The 19,057-nt window shown below is 43.5% G+C and overlaps 1 protein-coding gene and 22 non-coding genes across 25 annotated transcripts; 13 read left to right on the top strand and 10 right to left on the bottom strand.

Annotated features, from left to right (window-relative positions):
* The first annotated feature begins 1,475 nt into the window (after positions 1-1,475).
* trnaq-cug lies at positions 1,476-1,547 on the top strand. Its single transcript has one exon. It is a non-coding gene; the product is annotated as a tRNA-Gln (tRNA).
* A 545-nt stretch (positions 1,548-2,092) lies between these two features.
* trnae-cuc lies at positions 2,093-2,164 on the top strand. Its single transcript has one exon. It is a non-coding gene; the product is annotated as a tRNA-Glu (tRNA).
* Positions 2,165-2,258: 94 nt separating this feature from the next.
* On the top strand, positions 2,259-2,330 carry trnaq-cug. The gene has a single exon. It is a non-coding gene; the product is annotated as a tRNA-Gln (tRNA).
* Positions 2,331-2,556: 226 nt separating this feature from the next.
* trnam-cau lies at positions 2,557-2,628 on the top strand. Its single transcript has one exon. It is a non-coding gene; the product is annotated as a tRNA-Met (tRNA).
* A 570-nt stretch (positions 2,629-3,198) lies between these two features.
* On the top strand, positions 3,199-3,270 carry trnaq-cug. The gene has a single exon. It is a non-coding gene; the product is annotated as a tRNA-Gln (tRNA).
* A 1,022-nt stretch (positions 3,271-4,292) lies between these two features.
* Positions 4,293-4,365, bottom strand: trnav-aac. The gene has a single exon. It is a non-coding gene; the product is annotated as a tRNA-Val (tRNA).
* Positions 4,366-4,617: 252 nt separating this feature from the next.
* trnad-guc lies at positions 4,618-4,689 on the top strand. Its single transcript has one exon. It is a non-coding gene; the product is annotated as a tRNA-Asp (tRNA).
* Positions 4,690-5,278: 589 nt separating this feature from the next.
* Positions 5,279-5,351, bottom strand: trnav-aac. Its single transcript has one exon. It is a non-coding gene; the product is annotated as a tRNA-Val (tRNA).
* Positions 5,352-5,603: 252 nt separating this feature from the next.
* Positions 5,604-5,675, top strand: trnad-guc. The gene has a single exon. It is a non-coding gene; the product is annotated as a tRNA-Asp (tRNA).
* Positions 5,676-6,264: 589 nt separating this feature from the next.
* Positions 6,265-6,337, bottom strand: trnav-aac. Its single transcript has one exon. It is a non-coding gene; the product is annotated as a tRNA-Val (tRNA).
* A 252-nt stretch (positions 6,338-6,589) lies between these two features.
* On the top strand, positions 6,590-6,661 carry trnad-guc. Its single transcript has one exon. It is a non-coding gene; the product is annotated as a tRNA-Asp (tRNA).
* A 589-nt stretch (positions 6,662-7,250) lies between these two features.
* Positions 7,251-7,323, bottom strand: trnav-aac. Its single transcript has one exon. It is a non-coding gene; the product is annotated as a tRNA-Val (tRNA).
* A 252-nt stretch (positions 7,324-7,575) lies between these two features.
* On the top strand, positions 7,576-7,647 carry trnad-guc. The gene has a single exon. It is a non-coding gene; the product is annotated as a tRNA-Asp (tRNA).
* A 589-nt stretch (positions 7,648-8,236) lies between these two features.
* On the bottom strand, positions 8,237-8,309 carry trnav-aac. Its single transcript has one exon. It is a non-coding gene; the product is annotated as a tRNA-Val (tRNA).
* Positions 8,310-9,137: 828 nt separating this feature from the next.
* On the bottom strand, positions 9,138-12,776 carry LOC117469727. 3 transcript variants are annotated; one of them, XM_034114222.1, is made up of 4 exons: positions 12,581-12,776; positions 10,370-10,477; positions 10,176-10,241; positions 9,138-10,009 (listed from the first exon to the last, which is right to left on the bottom strand). In XM_034114222.1, the coding sequence occupies exon 4, from the start codon at positions 9,850-9,852 to the stop codon at positions 9,193-9,195; it is 660 nt and encodes a 219-aa protein (XP_033970113.1). In that variant the 5' UTR covers positions 9,853-10,009; positions 10,176-10,241; positions 10,370-10,477; positions 12,581-12,776; the 3' UTR covers positions 9,138-9,192. The 3 variants fall into 3 exon arrangements, with proteins under 3 accessions (XP_033970113.1, XP_033970112.1, XP_033970111.1); XM_034114221.1 differs by having other exon boundaries at positions 10,370-10,515; XM_034114220.1 differs by lacking the exon at positions 12,581-12,776 and adding an exon at positions 11,908-12,022 and having other exon boundaries at positions 10,370-10,744.
* Positions 12,777-13,445: 669 nt separating this feature from the next.
* Positions 13,446-13,518, bottom strand: trnav-cac. Its single transcript has one exon. It is a non-coding gene; the product is annotated as a tRNA-Val (tRNA).
* Positions 13,519-13,798: 280 nt separating this feature from the next.
* trnad-guc lies at positions 13,799-13,870 on the top strand. The gene has a single exon. It is a non-coding gene; the product is annotated as a tRNA-Asp (tRNA).
* Positions 13,871-14,459: 589 nt separating this feature from the next.
* On the bottom strand, positions 14,460-14,532 carry trnav-aac. Its single transcript has one exon. It is a non-coding gene; the product is annotated as a tRNA-Val (tRNA).
* Positions 14,533-14,784: 252 nt separating this feature from the next.
* On the top strand, positions 14,785-14,856 carry trnad-guc. The gene has a single exon. It is a non-coding gene; the product is annotated as a tRNA-Asp (tRNA).
* A 589-nt stretch (positions 14,857-15,445) lies between these two features.
* trnav-aac lies at positions 15,446-15,518 on the bottom strand. The gene has a single exon. It is a non-coding gene; the product is annotated as a tRNA-Val (tRNA).
* A 252-nt stretch (positions 15,519-15,770) lies between these two features.
* On the top strand, positions 15,771-15,842 carry trnad-guc. The gene has a single exon. It is a non-coding gene; the product is annotated as a tRNA-Asp (tRNA).
* Positions 15,843-16,451: 609 nt separating this feature from the next.
* Positions 16,452-16,524, bottom strand: trnav-cac. The gene has a single exon. It is a non-coding gene; the product is annotated as a tRNA-Val (tRNA).
* A 280-nt stretch (positions 16,525-16,804) lies between these two features.
* trnad-guc lies at positions 16,805-16,876 on the top strand. The gene has a single exon. It is a non-coding gene; the product is annotated as a tRNA-Asp (tRNA).
* Positions 16,877-19,057: the final 2,181 nt, after the last annotated feature.

The raw sequence follows: 19,057 nt of genomic DNA on the forward strand, positions 1-19,057 counted from the left end.
CCTGTTAAAAGGTCTAGCATAGAGAGAGGTTCTTCAGAATTGATGTGGCAACTCTACCGTGTAGTCAGAACCTCTGACTCTTTGATTTGTGATGTGAATCCTCCGGCCGAATACTCTGAATAAACCCATCAGTGTTTGACATCAAAGCTCCAACTCTCACCGTGTCTCCTTCCTGAGTCGGTGACTCCATGCATTACTACACAGAAGTTTCCTCCACAACAAGGACCTCCAACACATCACACCGGGTTAAAAAGGCCCAGCAAAGACTCTACTTCCTCGAGAAACTAAAACAAGCCAGGCTCCCACGGAGACTTTGTGAAGAAACAAGGGGATGAGTGGTAACTTGCTCACTCTGCCCTTTACCTCCACACTACATTACATTACTGTTAAGAAGTAGATATTGAACCCTACTGGAGCTGTTTTCACTACTCTCCAGATGCCAGCTGTCATACATTCCATGCATTCCTTTTCACAAGCTTCACATACAGATACAGCATTCCCTGCTGGTCTAGTGGCTAGGATTAGGCGCTCTCACCGCCGCGTGGTGTAATGGTTAGCACTTTGGAATCTGAATCCAGCGATCCGAGTTCAAATCTCAGTGCAACCGTACTTTGAGTAGGCACGTGCTTACTCAACAGACAATCATCAGTGCCTCAGACACAATGAACATAAAAGGCAAAACTCCTGCAATTGTACTTTTTTAAGGGCCTCTATTGCCAAAGGTAAAGAAGAACGATTGGATCTGGTATGCGCTGCCTTTGTCAAGGTTGAAAATTGAAACGGCCGACAATGAGTACAGTACATTTTTGCCAGCCTTGGAGTTCTAAACATCGAGCAGAGTGGCGCAGCGGAAGAGTGCTGGGCCCATAACCCAGAGGTCGATAGATCGAAACCATCCTCTGCTAATTGTAAATGCTTTGGATCAGCAGATTCTCTCCGTCCATTTTAACCCTGTTCACAAGGCCATATTTACATAAGACGATGCATCCGTTATCTCAAGTGCTAAAGTGTAGCCGATGCAAACGTTGCTGCGATGATCCACCTACAGTCCTCCAATCTTCCAACTGAGCTATGGAGGTGTGCATACAAGCTTAAATTGTTCAGCCTGTGTATTGATGCGGAAAGTAATCATCAAACAACAGTTGTCTTGCAAAGCTTCAACATTCACTCGTCTCCTGACCCTGGCTGGGGAGATTGTCAAGATTTGGGAAGAGCCCTTTGAGTAACTCGAGGAGCCAAAACAACACATCTTGGGCCGCAGCCAGGTATAGGAGAGGTGTGGTCTGTTGAGCACAACATTGCCTCTCTGCTCATTTCAAAGGATATTGTTCTGTTTGTTTCAACCAACTATGACCTTGGCGCATACTGGTGCAGTTTGCAGTTGAAGGTGAAGCGGTAGAGAGATGAGCTAGTTACGTGTCTGAGTCTCTGTGTAAAGATACCATCTCTTTGTATACAGTGTGGACATTTTGTGTGGTTCCATGGTGTAATGGTTAGCACTCTGGACTCTGAATCCAGGGATCCGAGTTCAAATCTCGGTGGAACCTTTAGTTGAGTACCGTGAAAAAAGCCAGCTTCTACATCTCAGTTGTAGCAGGATAGTGGTTGCAATATGGAAGATGAAGACTGACTTGAGAATAAGTCTATCTAGTGAAGTCAAGGGAATAATCTGAGTGGCGTTAGGACAACAACCTGGTCCTTAACACCTCTAAAACCAAGGAGTTGAAGATTGACTGCAGGAGAACAAAGAAGGAAGTCCACCATATGTGTGGAAAACTTCAAGTTTCCTGAAGTCAATATGTCAAAACATCTTACAAGGACCTCCAACACATCACACCGGGTTAAAAAGGCCCAGCAAAGACTCTACTTCCTCGAGAAACTAAAACAAGCCAGGCTCCCACGGAAACTTTGTGAAGAAACAAGGGGATGAGTGGTAACTTGCTCACTCTGCCCTTTACCTCCACACTACATTACATTACTGTTAAGAAGTAGATATTGAACCCTACTGGAGCTGTTTTCACTACTCTCCAGATGCCAGCTGTCATACATTCCATGCATTCCTTTTCACAAGCTTCACATACAGATACAGCATTCCCTGCTGGTCTAGTGGCTAGGATTCGGCGCTCTCACCGCCGCGGCCCGGGTTCGATTCCCGGTCAGTGAACACTCTTTACTTACTGAATATCACGGCCGTTTCATTAAAAACAACTCCCACATAAAACTATACATTGTGCGGACATTGTGCCCACATACCGTGTGGTTCCATGGTGTAATGGTTAGCACTTTGGAATCTGAATCCAGCGATCCGAGTTCAAATCTCGGTGCAACCGTACTTTGAGTAGGCACGTGCTTACTCAACAGACAATCATCAGTGCCTCAGACACAATGAACATGAAAGGCAAAACTCCTGCAATTGTACTTTTTTAAGGGCCTCTATTGCCAAAGGTAAAGAAGAACGATTGGATCTGGTATGCGCTGCCTTTGTCAAGGTTGAAAATTGAAACGGCCGACAATGAGTACAGTACATTTTTGCCAGCCTTGGAGTTCTAAACATCGAGCAGAGTGGCGCAGCGGAAGCGTGCTGGGCCCATAACCCAGAGGTCGATGGATCGAAACCATCCTCTGCTAATTGTAAATGCTTTGGATCAGCAGATTCTCTCCGTCCATTTTAACCCTGTTCACAAGGCCATATTTACATAAGACGATGCATCCGTTATCTCAAGTGCTAAAGTGTAGCCGATGCAAACGTTGCTGCGATGATCAATCTACAGTCCTCCAATCTTCCAACTGAGCTATGGAGGTGTGCATACAAGCTTAAATTGTTCAGCCTGTGTATTGATGCGGAAAGTAATCATCAAACAACAGTTGTCTTGCAAAGCTTCAACATTCACTCGTCTCCTGACCCTGGCTGGGGAAATTGTCAAGATTTGGGAAGAGCCCTTTGAGTAAATCGAGGAGCCAAATCAACACATCTTGGGCCGCAGCCAGGTATAGGAGAGGTGTGGTCTGTTGAGCACAACATTGCCTCTCTGCTCATTTCAAAGGATATTGTTCTGTTTGTTTCAACCAACTATGACCTTGGCGCATACTGGTGCAGTTTGCAGTTGAAGGTGAAGCGGTAGAGAGATGAGCTAGTTACGTGTCTGAGTCTCTGTGTAAAGATACCATCTCTTTGTATACAGTGTGGACATTTTGTGTGGTTCCATGGTGTAATGGTTAGCACTCTGGACTCTGAATCAAGTGATCCGAGTTCAAATCTCGGTGGAACCTTTAGTTGAGTACCGTGAAAAAAGCCAGCTTCTACATCTCAGTTGTAGCAGGATAGTGGTTGCAATATGGAAGATGAAGACTGACTTGAGAATAAGTCTATCTAGTGAAGTCAAGGGAATAATCTGAGTGGCGTTAGGACAACAACCTGGTTCTTAACACCTCTAAAACCAAGGAGTTGAAGATTGACTGCAGGAGAACAAAGAAGGAAGTCCACCATATGTTTGGAAAACTTCAAGTTTCCTGAAGTCAATATGTCAAAACATCTTACAAGGACCTCCAACACATCACACCGGGTTAAAAAGGCCCAGCAAAGACTCTACTTCCTCGAGAAACTAAAACAAGCCAGGCTCCCACGGAAACTTTGTGAAGAAACTGGGGGACGAGTGGTAACTTGCTCACTCCCCGACGGGGAGAATTTTCAATAACAGCCTGCCTTTATTCACCAAAGGAGGCAAGCATCAATCAACTCATGAACGAGGATGCCACCAAGAGGCCCTTGGAAACACTTTCGGATAAGCACGTACCTGAACCATGGCAATTGAACTTTCGTAAGGTCATTATTATAACATCCATGACAAAGCTACCAAGTGCATGCTTCAAATCATTGAAGGAGAACGACAATCAAGGACCACGGCAATGCGCTCAACGATTGCACTTTTGACAGACAAAATCAAGCAAGGAAAGAAATCCCTTTATATTTTCCATTTTGACCGGACAAACTATGAGCAGGAACGAAAATAAAGTCCTTGGTTGCAGAATTGAAGTACCCTCAGCATAACTGCTATTAACAACCTTCAGTTGTTCACAGGACGACATGCCTCTTCAATTTGAATACACGGAGAGCCAAAGCCTTACAATTCAAAAGCCATGCTCAACAAACAATTGTCTTGCTCAACAAACAATTGTCTTGAAAAGACTCAACATTCAACTGCCATATTACTGAAAGTGCTTTTTACTCTATCTAGATTCCCGATAACTCTTCTTGGTTGAGTTCTTTGAAGTTGATCAGGATCAAAGAAGAGTGTTTCTGCCCGGTTTTGAGCCGGGGACCTTTCGCGTGTTAGGCGAACGTGATGACCAATACACTACAGAAACTGCTGGAAAGCTAAGTACACGTTTGCGCGTAGATGCAACATTGATATTTAATTGTAAACCTTCAAAACGACGGACCACATGTTGATTTCTGAGACTCTGAGAGATTTTACACTGGATCCAGTCACAGCTGCAGCGTCATTGACTTTCGTGACAGCAACTGTATACTGAACCCAAATGCTATCCTGGATATGACCTGTAACCCCTCGAAGAGCGCCACGTAGGGTTGACGTGCCAGGATTGCTACTAGAACATTCCTCGTTAGTATAGTGGACAGTATCTCTGCTTGTCACGCAGAAGACCGGGGTTCGATTCCCCGACGGGGAGAATTTTCAATAACAGCCAGCCTTTATTCACCAAAGGAGGCAAGCATCAATCAACTCATGAACGAGGATGCCACCAAGAGGCCCTTGGAAACACTTTCGGATAAGCGCGTACCTGAACCATGGCAACTGAAATTTCGTATGGTCATCATTATAATATCCATGACAAAGCTACCAAGAGCATGCTTCAAATCATTGAAGGAGAATTACAATCAATGACCACTGCAATGTGCTCAACGATTGCACTTTTGACAGACAAAATCAAGCAAGGAAAGAAATCCCTTTATATTTTCCATTTTGACCGGACAAACTATGAGCAGGAACGAAAAGAAAGTCCTTGGTTGCAGAATTGAAGTACCCTCAGCATAACTGCTATTAACAACCTTCAGTTGTTCACAGGACGACATGCCTCTTCGATTTGAATACACGGAGAGCCAAAGCCGTACAATTCAAAAGCCATGCTCAACAAACAATTGTCTTGAAAAGACTCAACATTCAACTGCCATATTACTGAAAGTGCTTTTTACTCTATCTAGATTCCCGATAACTCTTCTTGGTTGAGTTCTTTGAAGTTGATCAGGATCAAAGAAGAGTGTTTCTGCCCGGTTTTGAGCCGGGGACCTTTCGCGTGTTAGGCGAACGTGATGACCACTACACTACAGAAACTGCTGGAAAGCTAAGTACACGTTTGCGCGTAGATGCAACATTGATATTTAATTGTAAACCTTCAAAACGACGGACCACATGTTGATTTCTGAGACTCTGAGAGATTTTACACTGGATCCAGTCACAGCTGCAGCGTCATTGACTTTCGTGACAGCAACTGTATACTGAACCCAAATGCTATCCTGGATATGACCTGTAACCCCTCGAAGAGCGCCACGTAGGGTTGACGTGCTAGGATTGCTACTAGAACATTCCTCGTTAGTATAGTGGACAGTATCTCTGCTTGTCACGCAGAAGACCGGGGTTCGATTCCCCGACGGGGAGAATTTTCAATAACAGCCAGCCTTTATTCACCAAAGGAGGCAAGCATCAATCAACTCATGAACGAGGATGCCACCAAGAGGCCCTTGGAAACACTTTCGGATAAGCGCGTACCTGAACCATGGCAACTGAAATTTCGTATGGTCATCATTATAATATCCATGACAAAGCTACCAAGAGCATGCTTCAAATCATTGAAGGAGAATTACAATCAATGACCACTGCAATGCGCTCAACGATTGCACTTTTGACAGACAAAATCAAGCAAGGAAAGAAATCCCTTTATATTTTCCATTTTGACCGGACAAACTATGAGCAGGAACGAAAAGAAAGTCCTTGGTTGCAGAATTGAAGTACCCTGAGCATAACTGCTATTAACAACCTTCAGTTGTTCACAGGACGACATGCCTCTTCGATTTGAATACACGGAGAGCCAAAGCCGTACAATTCAAAAGCCATGCTCAACAAACAATTGTCTTGAAAAGACTCAACATTCAACTGCCATATTACTGAAAGTGCTTTTTACTCTATCTAGATTCCCGATAACTCTTCTTGGTTGAGTTCTTTGAAGTTGATCAGGATCAAAGAAGAGTGTTTCTGCCCGGTTTTGAGCCGGGGACCTTTCGCGTGTTAGGCGAACGTGATGACCACTACACTACAGAAACTGCTGGAAAGCTAAGTACACGTTTGCGCGTAGATGCAACATTGATATTTAATTGTAAACCTTCAAAACGACGGACCACATGTTGATTTCTGAGACTCTGAGAGATTTTACACTGGATCCAGTCACAGCTGCAGCGTCATTGACTTTCGTGACAGCAACTGTATACTGAACCCAAATGCTATCCTGGATATGACCTGTAACCCCTCGAAGAGCGCCACGTAGGGTTGACGTGCTAGGATTGCTACTAGAACATTCCTCGTTAGTATAGTGGACAGTATCTCTGCTTGTCACGCAGAAGACCGGGGTTCGATTCCCCGACGGGGAGAATTTTCAATAACAGCCAGCCTTTATTCACCAAAGGAGGCAAGCATCAATCAACTCATGAACGAGGATGCCACCAAGAGGCCCTTGGAAACACTTTCGGATAAGCGCGTACCTGAACCATGGCAACTGAAATTTCGTATGGTCATCATTATAATATCCATGACAAAGCTACCAAGAGCATGCTTCAAATCATTGAAGGAGAATTACAATCAATGACCACTGCAATGCGCTCAACGATTGCACTTTTGACAGACAAAATCAAGCAAGGAAAGAAATCCCTTTATATTTTCCATTTTGACCGGACAAACTATGAGCAGGAACGAAAAGAAAGTCCTTGGTTGCAGAATTGAAGTACCCTGAGCATAACTGCTATTAACAACCTTCAGTTGTTCACAGGACGACATGCCTCTTCGATTTGAATACACGGAGAGCCAAAGCCGTACAATTCAAAAGCCATGCTCAACAAACAATTGTCTTGAAAAGACTCAACATTCAACTGCCATATTACTGAAAGTGCTTTTTACTCTATCTAGATTCCCGATAACTCTTCTTGGTTGAGTTCTTTGAAGTTGATCAGGATCAAAGAAGAGTGTTTCTGCCCGGTTTTGAGCCGGGGACCTTTCGCATGTTAGGCGAACGTGATGACCACTACACTACAGAAACTGCTGGAAAGCTAAGTACACGTTTGCGCGTAGATGCAACATTGATATTTCATTGTAAACCTTCAAAACGACGGACCACATGTTGATTTCTGAGACTCTGAGAGATTTTACACTGGATCCAGTCACAGCTGCAGCGTCATTGACTTTCGTGACAGCAACTGTATACTGAACCCAAATGCTATCCTGGATATGACCTGTAACCCCTCGAAGAGAGCCACGTAGGGTTGACGTGCTAGGATTGCTACTAGAACATTCCTCGTTAGTATAGTGGACAGTATCTCTGCTTGTCACGCAGAAGACCGGGGTTCGATTCCCCGACGGGGAGAATTTTCAATAACAGCCAGCCTTTATTCACCAAAGGAGGCAAGCATCAATCAACTCATGAACGAGGATGCCACCAAGAGGCCCTTGGAAACACTTTCGGATAAGCGCGTACCTGAACCATGGCAACTGAAATTTCGTATGGTCATCATTATAATATCCATGACAAAGCTACCAAGAGCATGCTTCAAATCATTGAAGGAGAATTACAATCAATGACCACTGCAATGCGCTCAACGATTGCACTTTTGACAGACAAAATCAAGCAAGGAAAGAAATCCCTTTATATTTTCCATTTTGACCGGACAAACTATGAGCAGCAACGAAAAGAAAGTCCTTGGTTGCAGAATTGAAGTACCCTGAGCATAACTGCTATTAACAACCTTCAGTTGTTCACAGGACGACATGCCTCTTCGATTTGAATACACGGAGAGCCAAAGCCGTACAATTCAAAAGCCATGCTCAACAAACAATTGTCTTGAAAAGACTCAACATTCAACTGCCATATTACTGAAAGTGCTTTTTACTCTATCTAGATTCCCGATAACTCTTCTTGGTTGAGTTCTTTGAAGTTGATCAGGATCAAAGAAGAGTGTTTCTGCCCGGTTTTGAGCCGGGGACCTTTCGCGTGTTAGGCGAACGTGATGACCACTACACTACAGAAACTGCTTGAAAGCTAAGTACACGTTTGCGCGTAGATGCAACATTGATATTTAATTGTAAACCTTCAAAACGACGGACCACATGTTGATTTCTGAGACTCTGAGAGATTTTACACTGGATCCAGTCACAGCTGCAGCGTCATTGACTTTCGTGACAGCAACTGTATACTGAACCCAAATGTTATCCTGGATATGACCTGTAACCCCTCGAAGAGCGCCACGTAGGGTTGACATGCTAGGATTGCTACTAGAACATTCCTCGTTAGTATAGTGGACAGTATCTCTGCTTGTCACGGAGGGGCAAGACGTGCTTAGGTGGCATAGAGTGACAGCCAATGCGCGACGTGCTTAGGTGGCATAGTGACAGCCAATGCGAGACGTGCTTAGGACAGCCAATAAAATTGCAGCATTACTGAAGCTGTGAACCGCCGTCTTAGCCAGCTGAGATTTCTTCTGTTCGCAGGTTCGACACCCGGTTGGGGCAAAGTCTGTGATACATTATCAAAGATAAAGAGCTATCTATGAATCAAGAAATGTGAATCCTAATGTGTTATAGTAACTGTTATTGTGTTTATATTTATTTATTACCTTCAAAAGAAAAACTCAGAAGGTATTATTTATATTTAAGATATGGACCATGTAGTATAAATCATTTACTTATGAATGAGACATGTATATATTAATCAAGAAAACATCTTATCCTAATGTGTTATAGTAACTGTTATTGTGTTTATATTTATTTAAATATAAAGAAAAACTCAGAAGGTATTATTTATATTTAAGATATGGACCATGTAGTATAAATCATTTACTTATGAATGAGACATGTAGATATGAATCAAGAAAACATCTTTATTATAAACAACAGAAAGGATGACAATTTGGCATTAACAGACACACAGGAGGCAGTCTGTCAGGTAGTGTGCAGACACAGAGATCCCGTTCCAGCCATCAGAGTCCCCATACTCTCCAAAGGGAGACAATTGCCGAAGGAACTGGGTAATTGTCTTCTGGTCGTACTTTCCTTCCTCACCATCCATGATGTTCTTACAGCTGAGGAGGTACGCCAGGTCAGCCCGTTCATATTTCAGGTGCATCATCTCCGTGATCTGCTTTGCCATATCAGTGGGTGACTTACCGGTGCGCCTGAGCTCGTCCAGTACCGACTTACAGATGGCTTTCTTGTAAGTCAGTACTGCTGGCAGCAGGTTGGTGAACCTCTTGGGGAGCTTTTCCAGCCAGGATGGGTTGTCGGCATACCACCTCTTCCGGCAGACTTTGCAGCAGAGCCTTGAAGACAGCAAGTAGTACTGTCCGGTGATGCCGACAATCACACGAGGCCTACCAACACCAGCAGAGGCAATTTGAGGCTGAGCACAGCCGTCAATACACGGCAGAGTGTAGTTGTTCCTCAGCCGTCCCATCAAATTGTCATTTTCTGGCTTCCAGATGAAAAAGGGATGGAGCTGAAAATACTTGGCGCAGGGAAGATCATCAACACTGTCAATCAGCTCTGGCTGGGGAGGGCGACGCCACAATGACACCATCTTCAGAGGGTTGCGTACAGGAACGGACAGTTCCACTGACTGACATCCTGGTTGTAGGCAGGAAGCGGAGGAGGAGGAGGAGGAGGAGGAGGAGGAGGAGGAGGAGGAGGAGGAGGAGGACAGCTGGGGACCGTTGATGGCCTGGGTAATGGCTGACCTAGGCAGACAATAAATAAAAACACATGGCAAATAATTACGATATTGTGTGTGTGTGTGTGTGAGATTTTGTGAAAAATGATTTCTAGCAAGTACACATCCAAATGAGAAACATTCAAACACTTGAAGGTGCCTCAAAAATGTGATGTATTGTTATTATTACTCACTTTGTGTTGGTGCAGCTGGTGGATGCAGTGTCGGTTGACAGGGCTCTGCAGAAATCTCAGGAGCCACTATAGAAAATATTAAAACATGTCATTATTATCAACAGTAAAATAAAGAAATAATGTTGTATGACGCTTAGCATCTTCACTGTAGTCAGCAAACTGTACAAGGTGCAAAGAGTCAAACATATACACACCTGGAACAGTGATGTTGGTCTCTGTTGGTGTCGGGGCGGATGGTTCCGGCATCAGAAACATCAGCTCCTTTGGTAGGGGCACAAGTCTCTTTACAGGAAGAGCAGGGGCTGCATGGAGGGATAGCCAAAAGATTTTTGCATTTTATCTGTCAAGAAGAAAATATATATCAGTGAGTTAATGATGTTCACAGGTGGGGTCTAATAGAGAGCAGACTTTAACTGTCTGCACATTCACATTGTGCTATGATATATGTAGTGCTATTTTACTTTGGATCAGATATTGTTGATCTTTGTTCCTGTATGTCTGGAGCTGTGTGTTTGTTGAAACTATTTACACTTCCATTACCCCTCCCCCATGGGTCAAACCCTTTTAACCTGTTCCACTCTGAGCCTGTTTTTCAGGTCTCAGGCTCGAAAATGACATTCCCAGAACAAATGACCATATCTTCCCTTCTAAAAGGGTTAAATTAATAATCTTTGTTCTCAAAGTAATGATAAACCTGTGAGTTGGATGTAGAAGTGTCAGAATCAATATAAATGTTTTTTATTTTAAAGAAAATTCAGATTTTACATAGTAAAAAAACTGTAAATTATAGTGTCCGTCCAAAAATTATTTTTTACAGATAGTGAAAACTACCCTTGGATGATGGGTTAGTAGACTAAAAGCTTTAGGAATCCAAAGTACAACATATAATAAGTACCCTGTATCAAGATTGATGCAAAACAAGTGATATTTGACCTTTTTAGAGAGATTTAGCCAAAAACTGGGCCATCTGGGGTCATTTGGGTGGATTTGACCTATCTCTGGCCCCCCTTGCTCGATTTGGTTGGTTGACATACCCTTGTGACCGTTAGAGCCAATAGAATCGAAGGGGGAGGCTCCCACCCAGACACGTTGTAAAGAAAAAATGTGGTTGCTTCGCGTGTGGAAAACGAAACCAAAGTGGAGGAATGTCTCCTTCTGGAGTTTGGAAACTAAAACGCAGTTGTATTGCTTATGGATTATCAGAAATAATTTCAAAGAAGGCACAGACACATAGGATGAACCTATGGATTAACTGCAGCATCGTTTTTTTATCGTTTTAATGCCATTGAAGACCACTTTTGACCAAGGTAAGCCATATTTACGTGTTTAGCTTCTTAGCTCCACATGTGATGATGTACGCTTTCGTTTAGAGCGTCGCGAATGTTTATCACTGAGTGTTGAGGAGGGCACCGTTAGATTCAGTGTCTCCAGGACACCAAAAAAGAGTGGTTGGTTGTGCATCTAGGATAAGTAATAAGGGAGTTAGAGTGAGTTTAGTTGCCTTAGTATGTTACGTTTTTTTCGCTTGAGGCTAATTCAGAGGCTGAGTGCTAGCAATGTGGGTTTTTTTTGATTTTTTTTTTTAAAAAGATCAGTTAGCTGAGTTTCTTCCCGTTACATGGATATAACACATTCATAGTTTTATTCAATATTAAGATTCCTTAGACGTTGTTTCCTGCAAATGACGCGTTTATCCGCCCGGTACCGGGGGGAAAGTGTGAAACAGGTTAACTAACAAAGGGAGCTCAGCCAAGGCTGAATGATATATTAGATAAATAATTACTAAGTAGTAGATGAATGTTATGGATGTGGTTTCAACAGTTCTGGTGTTTAGCAGTGTGTGTGTGTGTGTGTGTGTGTGTGTGTGTGTCTGCATCTATTATGTATATTTAACCCCGTCTGGGCAACGGCACAGCTGAATATACATAATACTTTTTTATCCAAAAGTAAACTGCTGTTAACTTGTCCCCACGCTGTGTTTTGAAACAGTGATGGGTTAGTATATCTAACCCCGGTTTATTGGAAAATAATACGGGAGTTAATGGTAATCTTACATGGTAGTTAGCGTTAATTTATATATTTAAATATACATTAATGTAAACGCGCACGGAGGATTTCGCCACAAGTAACTCGCGGTAATTGCGCCTCACCAAGTCAACAAAAACACAATAAACTCACACAGAAATCCTACCACATGAACTTTAAGCGGCTTAAGTTGAATTAACTTTACATTAACAATGTAATTCATCCCAAAGTACCGTTAGACTCGATACACGTAGGAAACACGGACCACTTTATAGCGTATTTTATTTTATATTTAAACTAAAACACGTCAGACAAAGCCCAGATAACATAACATTACATGTCGCTTCTCTGTTAATTCATGTTAATATAACTTAACTTACCTTATAATTTGGTCGTAATGTCCAGAGTTGAAAAATATGTATGCATTTACGTCGCTGTGAAGGCGGGGGGATGAGCAGACAGGGTCTCACTGGCAAAAGTGCGCCACAGCGCCACTCGCGGCAGCGGCCAAATATATATGACATCGGCTCTGGTTCAACAGTGCCATAGAGACTGGTTTGTTGCTTCCATTAAAGATTCATGAAAGAATCCCTGGCCGCCGCGCGGGAGACCGGGGTTCGATTCCCCGACGGGGAGAATTTTCAATAACAGCCTGCCTTTATTCACCTACGGAGGCAAGCATCAATCAACTCATGAACGAGGATGCCACCAAGAGGCCCTTGGAAACACTTTCGGATAAGCACGTACCTGAACCATGGCAATTGAACTTTCGTAAGGTCATCATTATAACATCCATGACAAAGCTACCAAGTGCATGCTTCAAATCATTGAAGGAGAACTACAATAAAGGACCACGGCAATGCGCTCAACGATTGCACTTTTGACAGACAAAATCAAGCAAGGAAAGAAATCCCTTTATATTTTCCATTTTGACCGGACAAACTATGAGCAGGAACGAAAATAAAGTCCTTGGTTGCAGAATTGAAGTACCCTCAGCATAACTGCTATTAACAACCTTCAGTTGTTCACAGGACGACATGCCTCTTCGATTTGAATACACGGAGAGCCAGAGCCTTGCAATTCAAAAGCCATGCTCAACAAACAATTTTCTTGCTCATCCAACAATTGTCTTGAAAAGACTCAACATTCAACTGCCATATTTCTGAAAGTGCTTTTTACTCTATCTAGATTCCCGATAACTTTTCTTGGTTGAGTTCTTTGAAGTTGATCAGGACCAAAGAAGAGTGTTTCTGCCCGGTTTTGAGCCAGGGACCTTTCGCGTGTGAGGCAAACGTGATGACCACTACACTACAGAAACTGCTGAATAGCTAAGTACACGTTTGCGCGTGGATACAACATTGATATTTCGTTGTAAACCTTCAAAACGACGGACCACATGTTGATTTCTGAGACTCTGAGAGATTTTACACTGGATACAGTCACAGCTGCAGCGTCATGGACTTTCGTGACAGCAACTGTATACTGAACCCAAATGCTATCCTGGATATGACCTGTAACCCCTCGAAAACCGCCACCTAGGGTTGACGTGCTAGGATTGACGTGCTGGGATTGACGTGCTAGGATTGCAGCTAGGGCATTCCTCGTTAGTATAGTGGACAGTATCTCTGCTTGTCACGCAGAAGACCGGGGTTCGATTCCCCGACGGGGAGAATTTTCAATAACAGCCAGCCTTTATTCACCAAAGGAGGCAAGCATCAATCAACTCATGAACGAGGATGCCACCAAGAGGCCCTTGGAAACACTTTCGGATAAGCGCGTACCTGAACCATGGCAACTGAAATTTCGTATGGTCATCATTATAATATCCATGACAAAGCTACCAAGAGCATGCTTCAAATCATTGAAGGAGAATTACAATCAATGACCACTGCAATGCGCTCAACGATTGCACTTTTGACAGACAAAATCAAGCAAGGAAAGAAATCCCTTTATATTTTCCATTTTGACCGGACAAACTATGAGCAGGAACGAAAAGAAAGTCCTTGGTTGCAGAATTGAAGTACCCTGAGCATAACTGCTATTAACAACCTTCAGTTGTTCACAGGACGACATGCCTCTTCGATTTGAATACACGGAGAGCCAAAGCCGTACAATTCAAAAGCCATGCTCAACAAACAATTGTCTTGAAAAGACTCAACATTCAACTGCCATATTACTGAAAGTGCTTTTTACTCTATCTAGATTCCCGATAACTCTTCTTGGTTGAGTTCTTTGAAGTTGATCAGGATCAAAGAAGAGTGTTTCTGCCCGGTTTTGAGCCGGGGACCTTTCGCGTGTTAGGCGAACGTGATGACCACTACACTACAGAAACTGCTGGAAAGCTAAGTACACGTTTGCGCGTAGATGCAACATTGATATTTAATTGTAAACCTTCAAAACGACGGACCACATGTTGATTTCTGAGACTCTGAGAGATTTTACACTGGATCCAGTCACAGCTGCAGCGTCATTGACTTTCGTGACAGCAACTGTATACTGAACCCAAATGCTATCCTGGATATGACCTGTAACCCCTCGAAGAGCGCCACGTAGGGTTGACGTGCTAGGATTGCTACTAGAACATTCCTCGTTAGTATAGTGGACAGTATCTCTGCTTGTCACGCAGAAGACCGGGGTTCGATTCCCCGACGGGGAGAATTTTCAATAACAGCCAGCCTTTATTCACCAAAGGAGGCAAGCATCAATCAACTCATGAACGAGGATGCCACCAAGAGGCCCTTGGAAACACTTTCGGATAAGCGCGTACCTGAACCATGGCAACTGAAATTTCGTATGGTCATCATTATAATATCCATGACAAAGCTACCAAGAGCATGCTTCAAATCATTGAAGGAGAATTACAATCAATGACCACTGCAATGCGCTCAACGATTGCACTTTTGACAGACAAAATCAAGCAAGGAAAGAAATCCCTTTATATTTTCCATTTTGACCGGACAAACTATGAGCAGGAACGAAAAGAAAGTCCTTGGTTGCAGAATTGAAGTACCCTGAGCATAACTGCTATTAACAACCTTCAGTTGTTCACAGGACGACATGCCTCTTCGATTTGAATACACGGAGAGCCAAAGCCGTACAATTCAAAAGCCATGCTCAACAAACAATTGTCTTGAAAAGACTCAACATTCAACTGCCATATTACTGAAAGTGCTTTTTACTCTATCTAGATTCCCGATAACTCTTCTTGGTTGAGTTCTTTGAAGTTGATCAGGATCAAAGAAGAGTGTTTCTGCCCGGTTTTGAGCCGGGGACCTTTCGCGTGTTAGGCGAACGTGATGACCACTACACTACAGAAACTGCTGGAAAGCTAAGTACACGTTTGCGCGTAGATGCAACATTGATATTTAATTGTAAACCTTCAAAACGACGGACCACATGTTGATTTCTGAGACTCTGAGAGATTTTACACTGGATCCAGTCACAGCTGCAGCGTCATTGACTTTCGTGACAGCAACTGTATACTGAACCCAAATGCTATCCTGGATATGACCTGTAACCCCTCGAAGAGCGCCACGTAGGGTTGACGTGCTAGGATTGCTACTAGAACATTCCTCGTTAGTATAGTGGACAGTATCTCTGCTTGTCACGCAGAAGACCGGGGTTCGATTCCCCGACGGGGAGAATTTTCAATAACAGCCTGCCTTTATTCACCTACGGAGGCAAGTATCAATCAACTCATGAACGAGGATGCCACCAAGAGGCCCTTGGAAACACTTTCGGATAAGCACGTACCTGAACTATGGCAATTGAACTTTCGTAAGGTCATCATTATAACATCCATGACAAAGCTACCAAGTGCATGCTTCAAATCATTGAAGGAGAACTACAATCAAGGACCACGGCAATGCGCTCAACGATTGCACTTTTGACAGACAAAATCAAGCAAGGAAAGAAATCCCTTTATATTTTCCATTTTGACCGGACAAACTATGAGCAGGAACGAAAATAAAGTCCTTGGTTGCAGAATTGAAGTACCCTCAGCATAACTGCTATTAACAACCTTCAGTTGTTCACAGGACGACATGCCTCTTCGATTTGAATACACGGAGAGCCAGAGCCTTACATTTCAAAAGCCATGCTCAACAAACAATTTTCTTGCTCATCCAACAATTGTCTTGAAAAGACTCAACATTCAACTGCCATATTTCTGAAAGTGCTTTTTACTCTATCTAGATTCCCGATAACTTTTCTTGGTTGAGTTCTTTGAAGTTGATCAGGACCAAAGAAGAGTGTTTCTGCCCGGTTTTGAGCCGTGGACCTTTCGCGTGTGAGGCAAACGTGATGACCACTACACTACAGAAACTGCTGAATAGCTAAGTACACGTTTGCGCGTGGATACAACATTGATATTTCATTGTAAACCTTCAAAACGACGGACCACATGTTGATTTCTGAGACTCTGAGAGATTTTACACTGGATACAGTCACAGCTGCAGCGTCATGGACTTTCGTGACAGCAACTGTATACTGAACCCAAATGCTATCCTGGATATGACCTGTAACCCCTCGAAAACCGCCACCTAGGGTTGACGTGCTAGGATTGACGTGCTGGGATTGACGTGCTAGGATTGCAGCTAGGGCATTCCTCGTTAGTATAGTGGACAGTATCTCTGCTTGTCACGCAGAAGACCGGGGTTCGATTCCCCGACGGGGAGAATTTTCAATAACAGCCTGCCTTTATCCACCTACGGAGGCAAGCATCAATCAACTCATGAACGAGGATGCCACCAAGAGGCCCTTGGAAACACTTTCGGATAAGCACTGAAGTAAGAAGATATGATTCTACACTGTATTGAAGTAAACATATATTGTTTGAACGGGTTTTGATAATCACTTAGAAAAAGAATGTTATTCTCACTTTTAAATTCACTGACTTAGAGATTCTGTGTTTCACACACCAACATTGATCCTTATCACCACTAAGAGCCAGATGCTGTTTCTAAGTCGTTAAAGACATCGTAAAATAGGAAAAGATCCCCTGGAAAAGGTAGGGAGGGGAGATCGGGACGGAGATAAGAATTGACTTTTGACCTTAGGGGACTTTGGAATTTCAAGTCCTGGAGAGAACTATTGAACCCGGCCAGAAGCGAATCCAGCCAGTCAGGGCACTTGGGGGAGGTGGTCAGTTTAAACAGCTCCTCCCCAGGGGTTCTCTGATTCGCTTGGGAGAAAAGTGGGAAGGAAGAATCGACAAATCTCCGCCCCAAAGACAGATAGAAATACTGACGTTTGTGTGTGTAAAATTGCTTTTGGGTTTGGTGAGTGGTTGACTCCGTTGAACTGTGTCCGCATCGCACCATTGACAGAAGGCACTCTCTTCTCGTTCGATGGGTGGTTTGATCCCGATACATTTTAGCCGCATCGCATCACGAATCTAAAAGCCCGGGGTACCCGGAGTACTCTGTATAACTTGTATATGTGTTTGGTTTCCTACTAGAAGTAAACTCAGATAATTTGTTATAACTTTGATTCCGGTGTTTTCAATTCCTTTCTTAATTTAATAGAGATCCAGCCTCATCCAACGAACGGCGCGTAGCAGAGGTATTCTACTCCAACAAGTGGTGACTCCCGACGTTTGTGAGCGGATCTCTAGAAAGGAACACCGACAGCCAGGGGACAGAATCCAGTCCAGGGGGAGGACAAAGAGACACTGTTGACAACTGCAAGCGCGCAATATACAAGAGGTGAGCAGACACCTGTTTTAACTATCAAATATCTGTGATTGATTATACTAAAACTTTGGAGTTGTCAGCAGCGTTCTCAGTGTTCTTAGTCACGGTGGGAAATACAATACATATTACAGGTTGGGGATATTGGGGAAGTGCTTAGATAAGGGAATGCTCTGGTTTTTGGACAAAATTAACATGGGATCACTCCCGTCACCGGACGTACTTCGTCTCACTGGAATAGTAACGGTCATAGTGAATATAAAATCGTCCCCATGTATCCGGCCAATGACGGGAGAGTTTTGAAAGAGACAAAACACTGTTCCATACATTTAAAAACACTTAAACAATTAAACAATGTTTACCTACCAACAAGCAGCAGTGTGCTGTCATTTCAAACATGTTACCCCACTGTTTAACACAGTTTTACCTGTGTTTTGAAGACTCTTTCCTGGGTCAATGTGTCCTCTTTCTCCCCCCCCTGGGTGTGTGTGTGAGACAAGTCAAGTGAGTCAGCCTGCCAACCAGCAGCAGTGTGCTGTCATTTCAAACATGTTACCCCACTGTTTAACACAGTTTTACCTGTGTTTTGAAGACTCTTTCCTGGGTCAATGTGTCCTCTTTCTCCCCCCCCTGGGTGTGTGTGAGACAAGTCAAGTGAGTCAGCCTGCCAACAAGCAGCAGTGTGCTGTCATTTCAAACATGTTACCCCACTGTTTAACACACTTTTACCTGTGTTTTGAAGACTCTTTCCTGGGTCAATGTGTCCTCTTTCTCCCCCCCTGGGTGTGTGTGAGACAAGTCAAGTGAGTCAGCCTGCCAACAAGCAGCAGTGTGCTGTCATTTCAAACATGTTAGCCCCACTGTTTAACACAGTTTTACCTGTGTTTTTGAAGACTCTTTCCTGGGTCAATGAGTGATCCCATGTGTCTTTCTCCCCCCCTGGGTGTGTGTGAGACAAGTCAAGTGAGTCCAGCCTGCCAACAAGCAGCAGTGGTGCTGTCATTTCAAACATGTTACCCCACTGTTTTAACACACTTTTACCTGTGTTTTGAAGACTCTTTCCTGGGTCAATGAGTGCTCCAATGTGTCCTCTTTCTCCCCCCCTGGGTGTGTGTGAGACAAGTCAAGTGAGTCAGCCTGCCAACAAGCAGCAGTGTGCTGTCATTT

Source organism: Trematomus bernacchii, unplaced genomic scaffold, assembly GCF_902827165.1.
Source record: "Trematomus bernacchii unplaced genomic scaffold, fTreBer1.1, whole genome shotgun sequence".
Taxonomy (NCBI): Eukaryota; Metazoa; Chordata; class Actinopteri; order Perciformes; family Nototheniidae; genus Trematomus; species Trematomus bernacchii.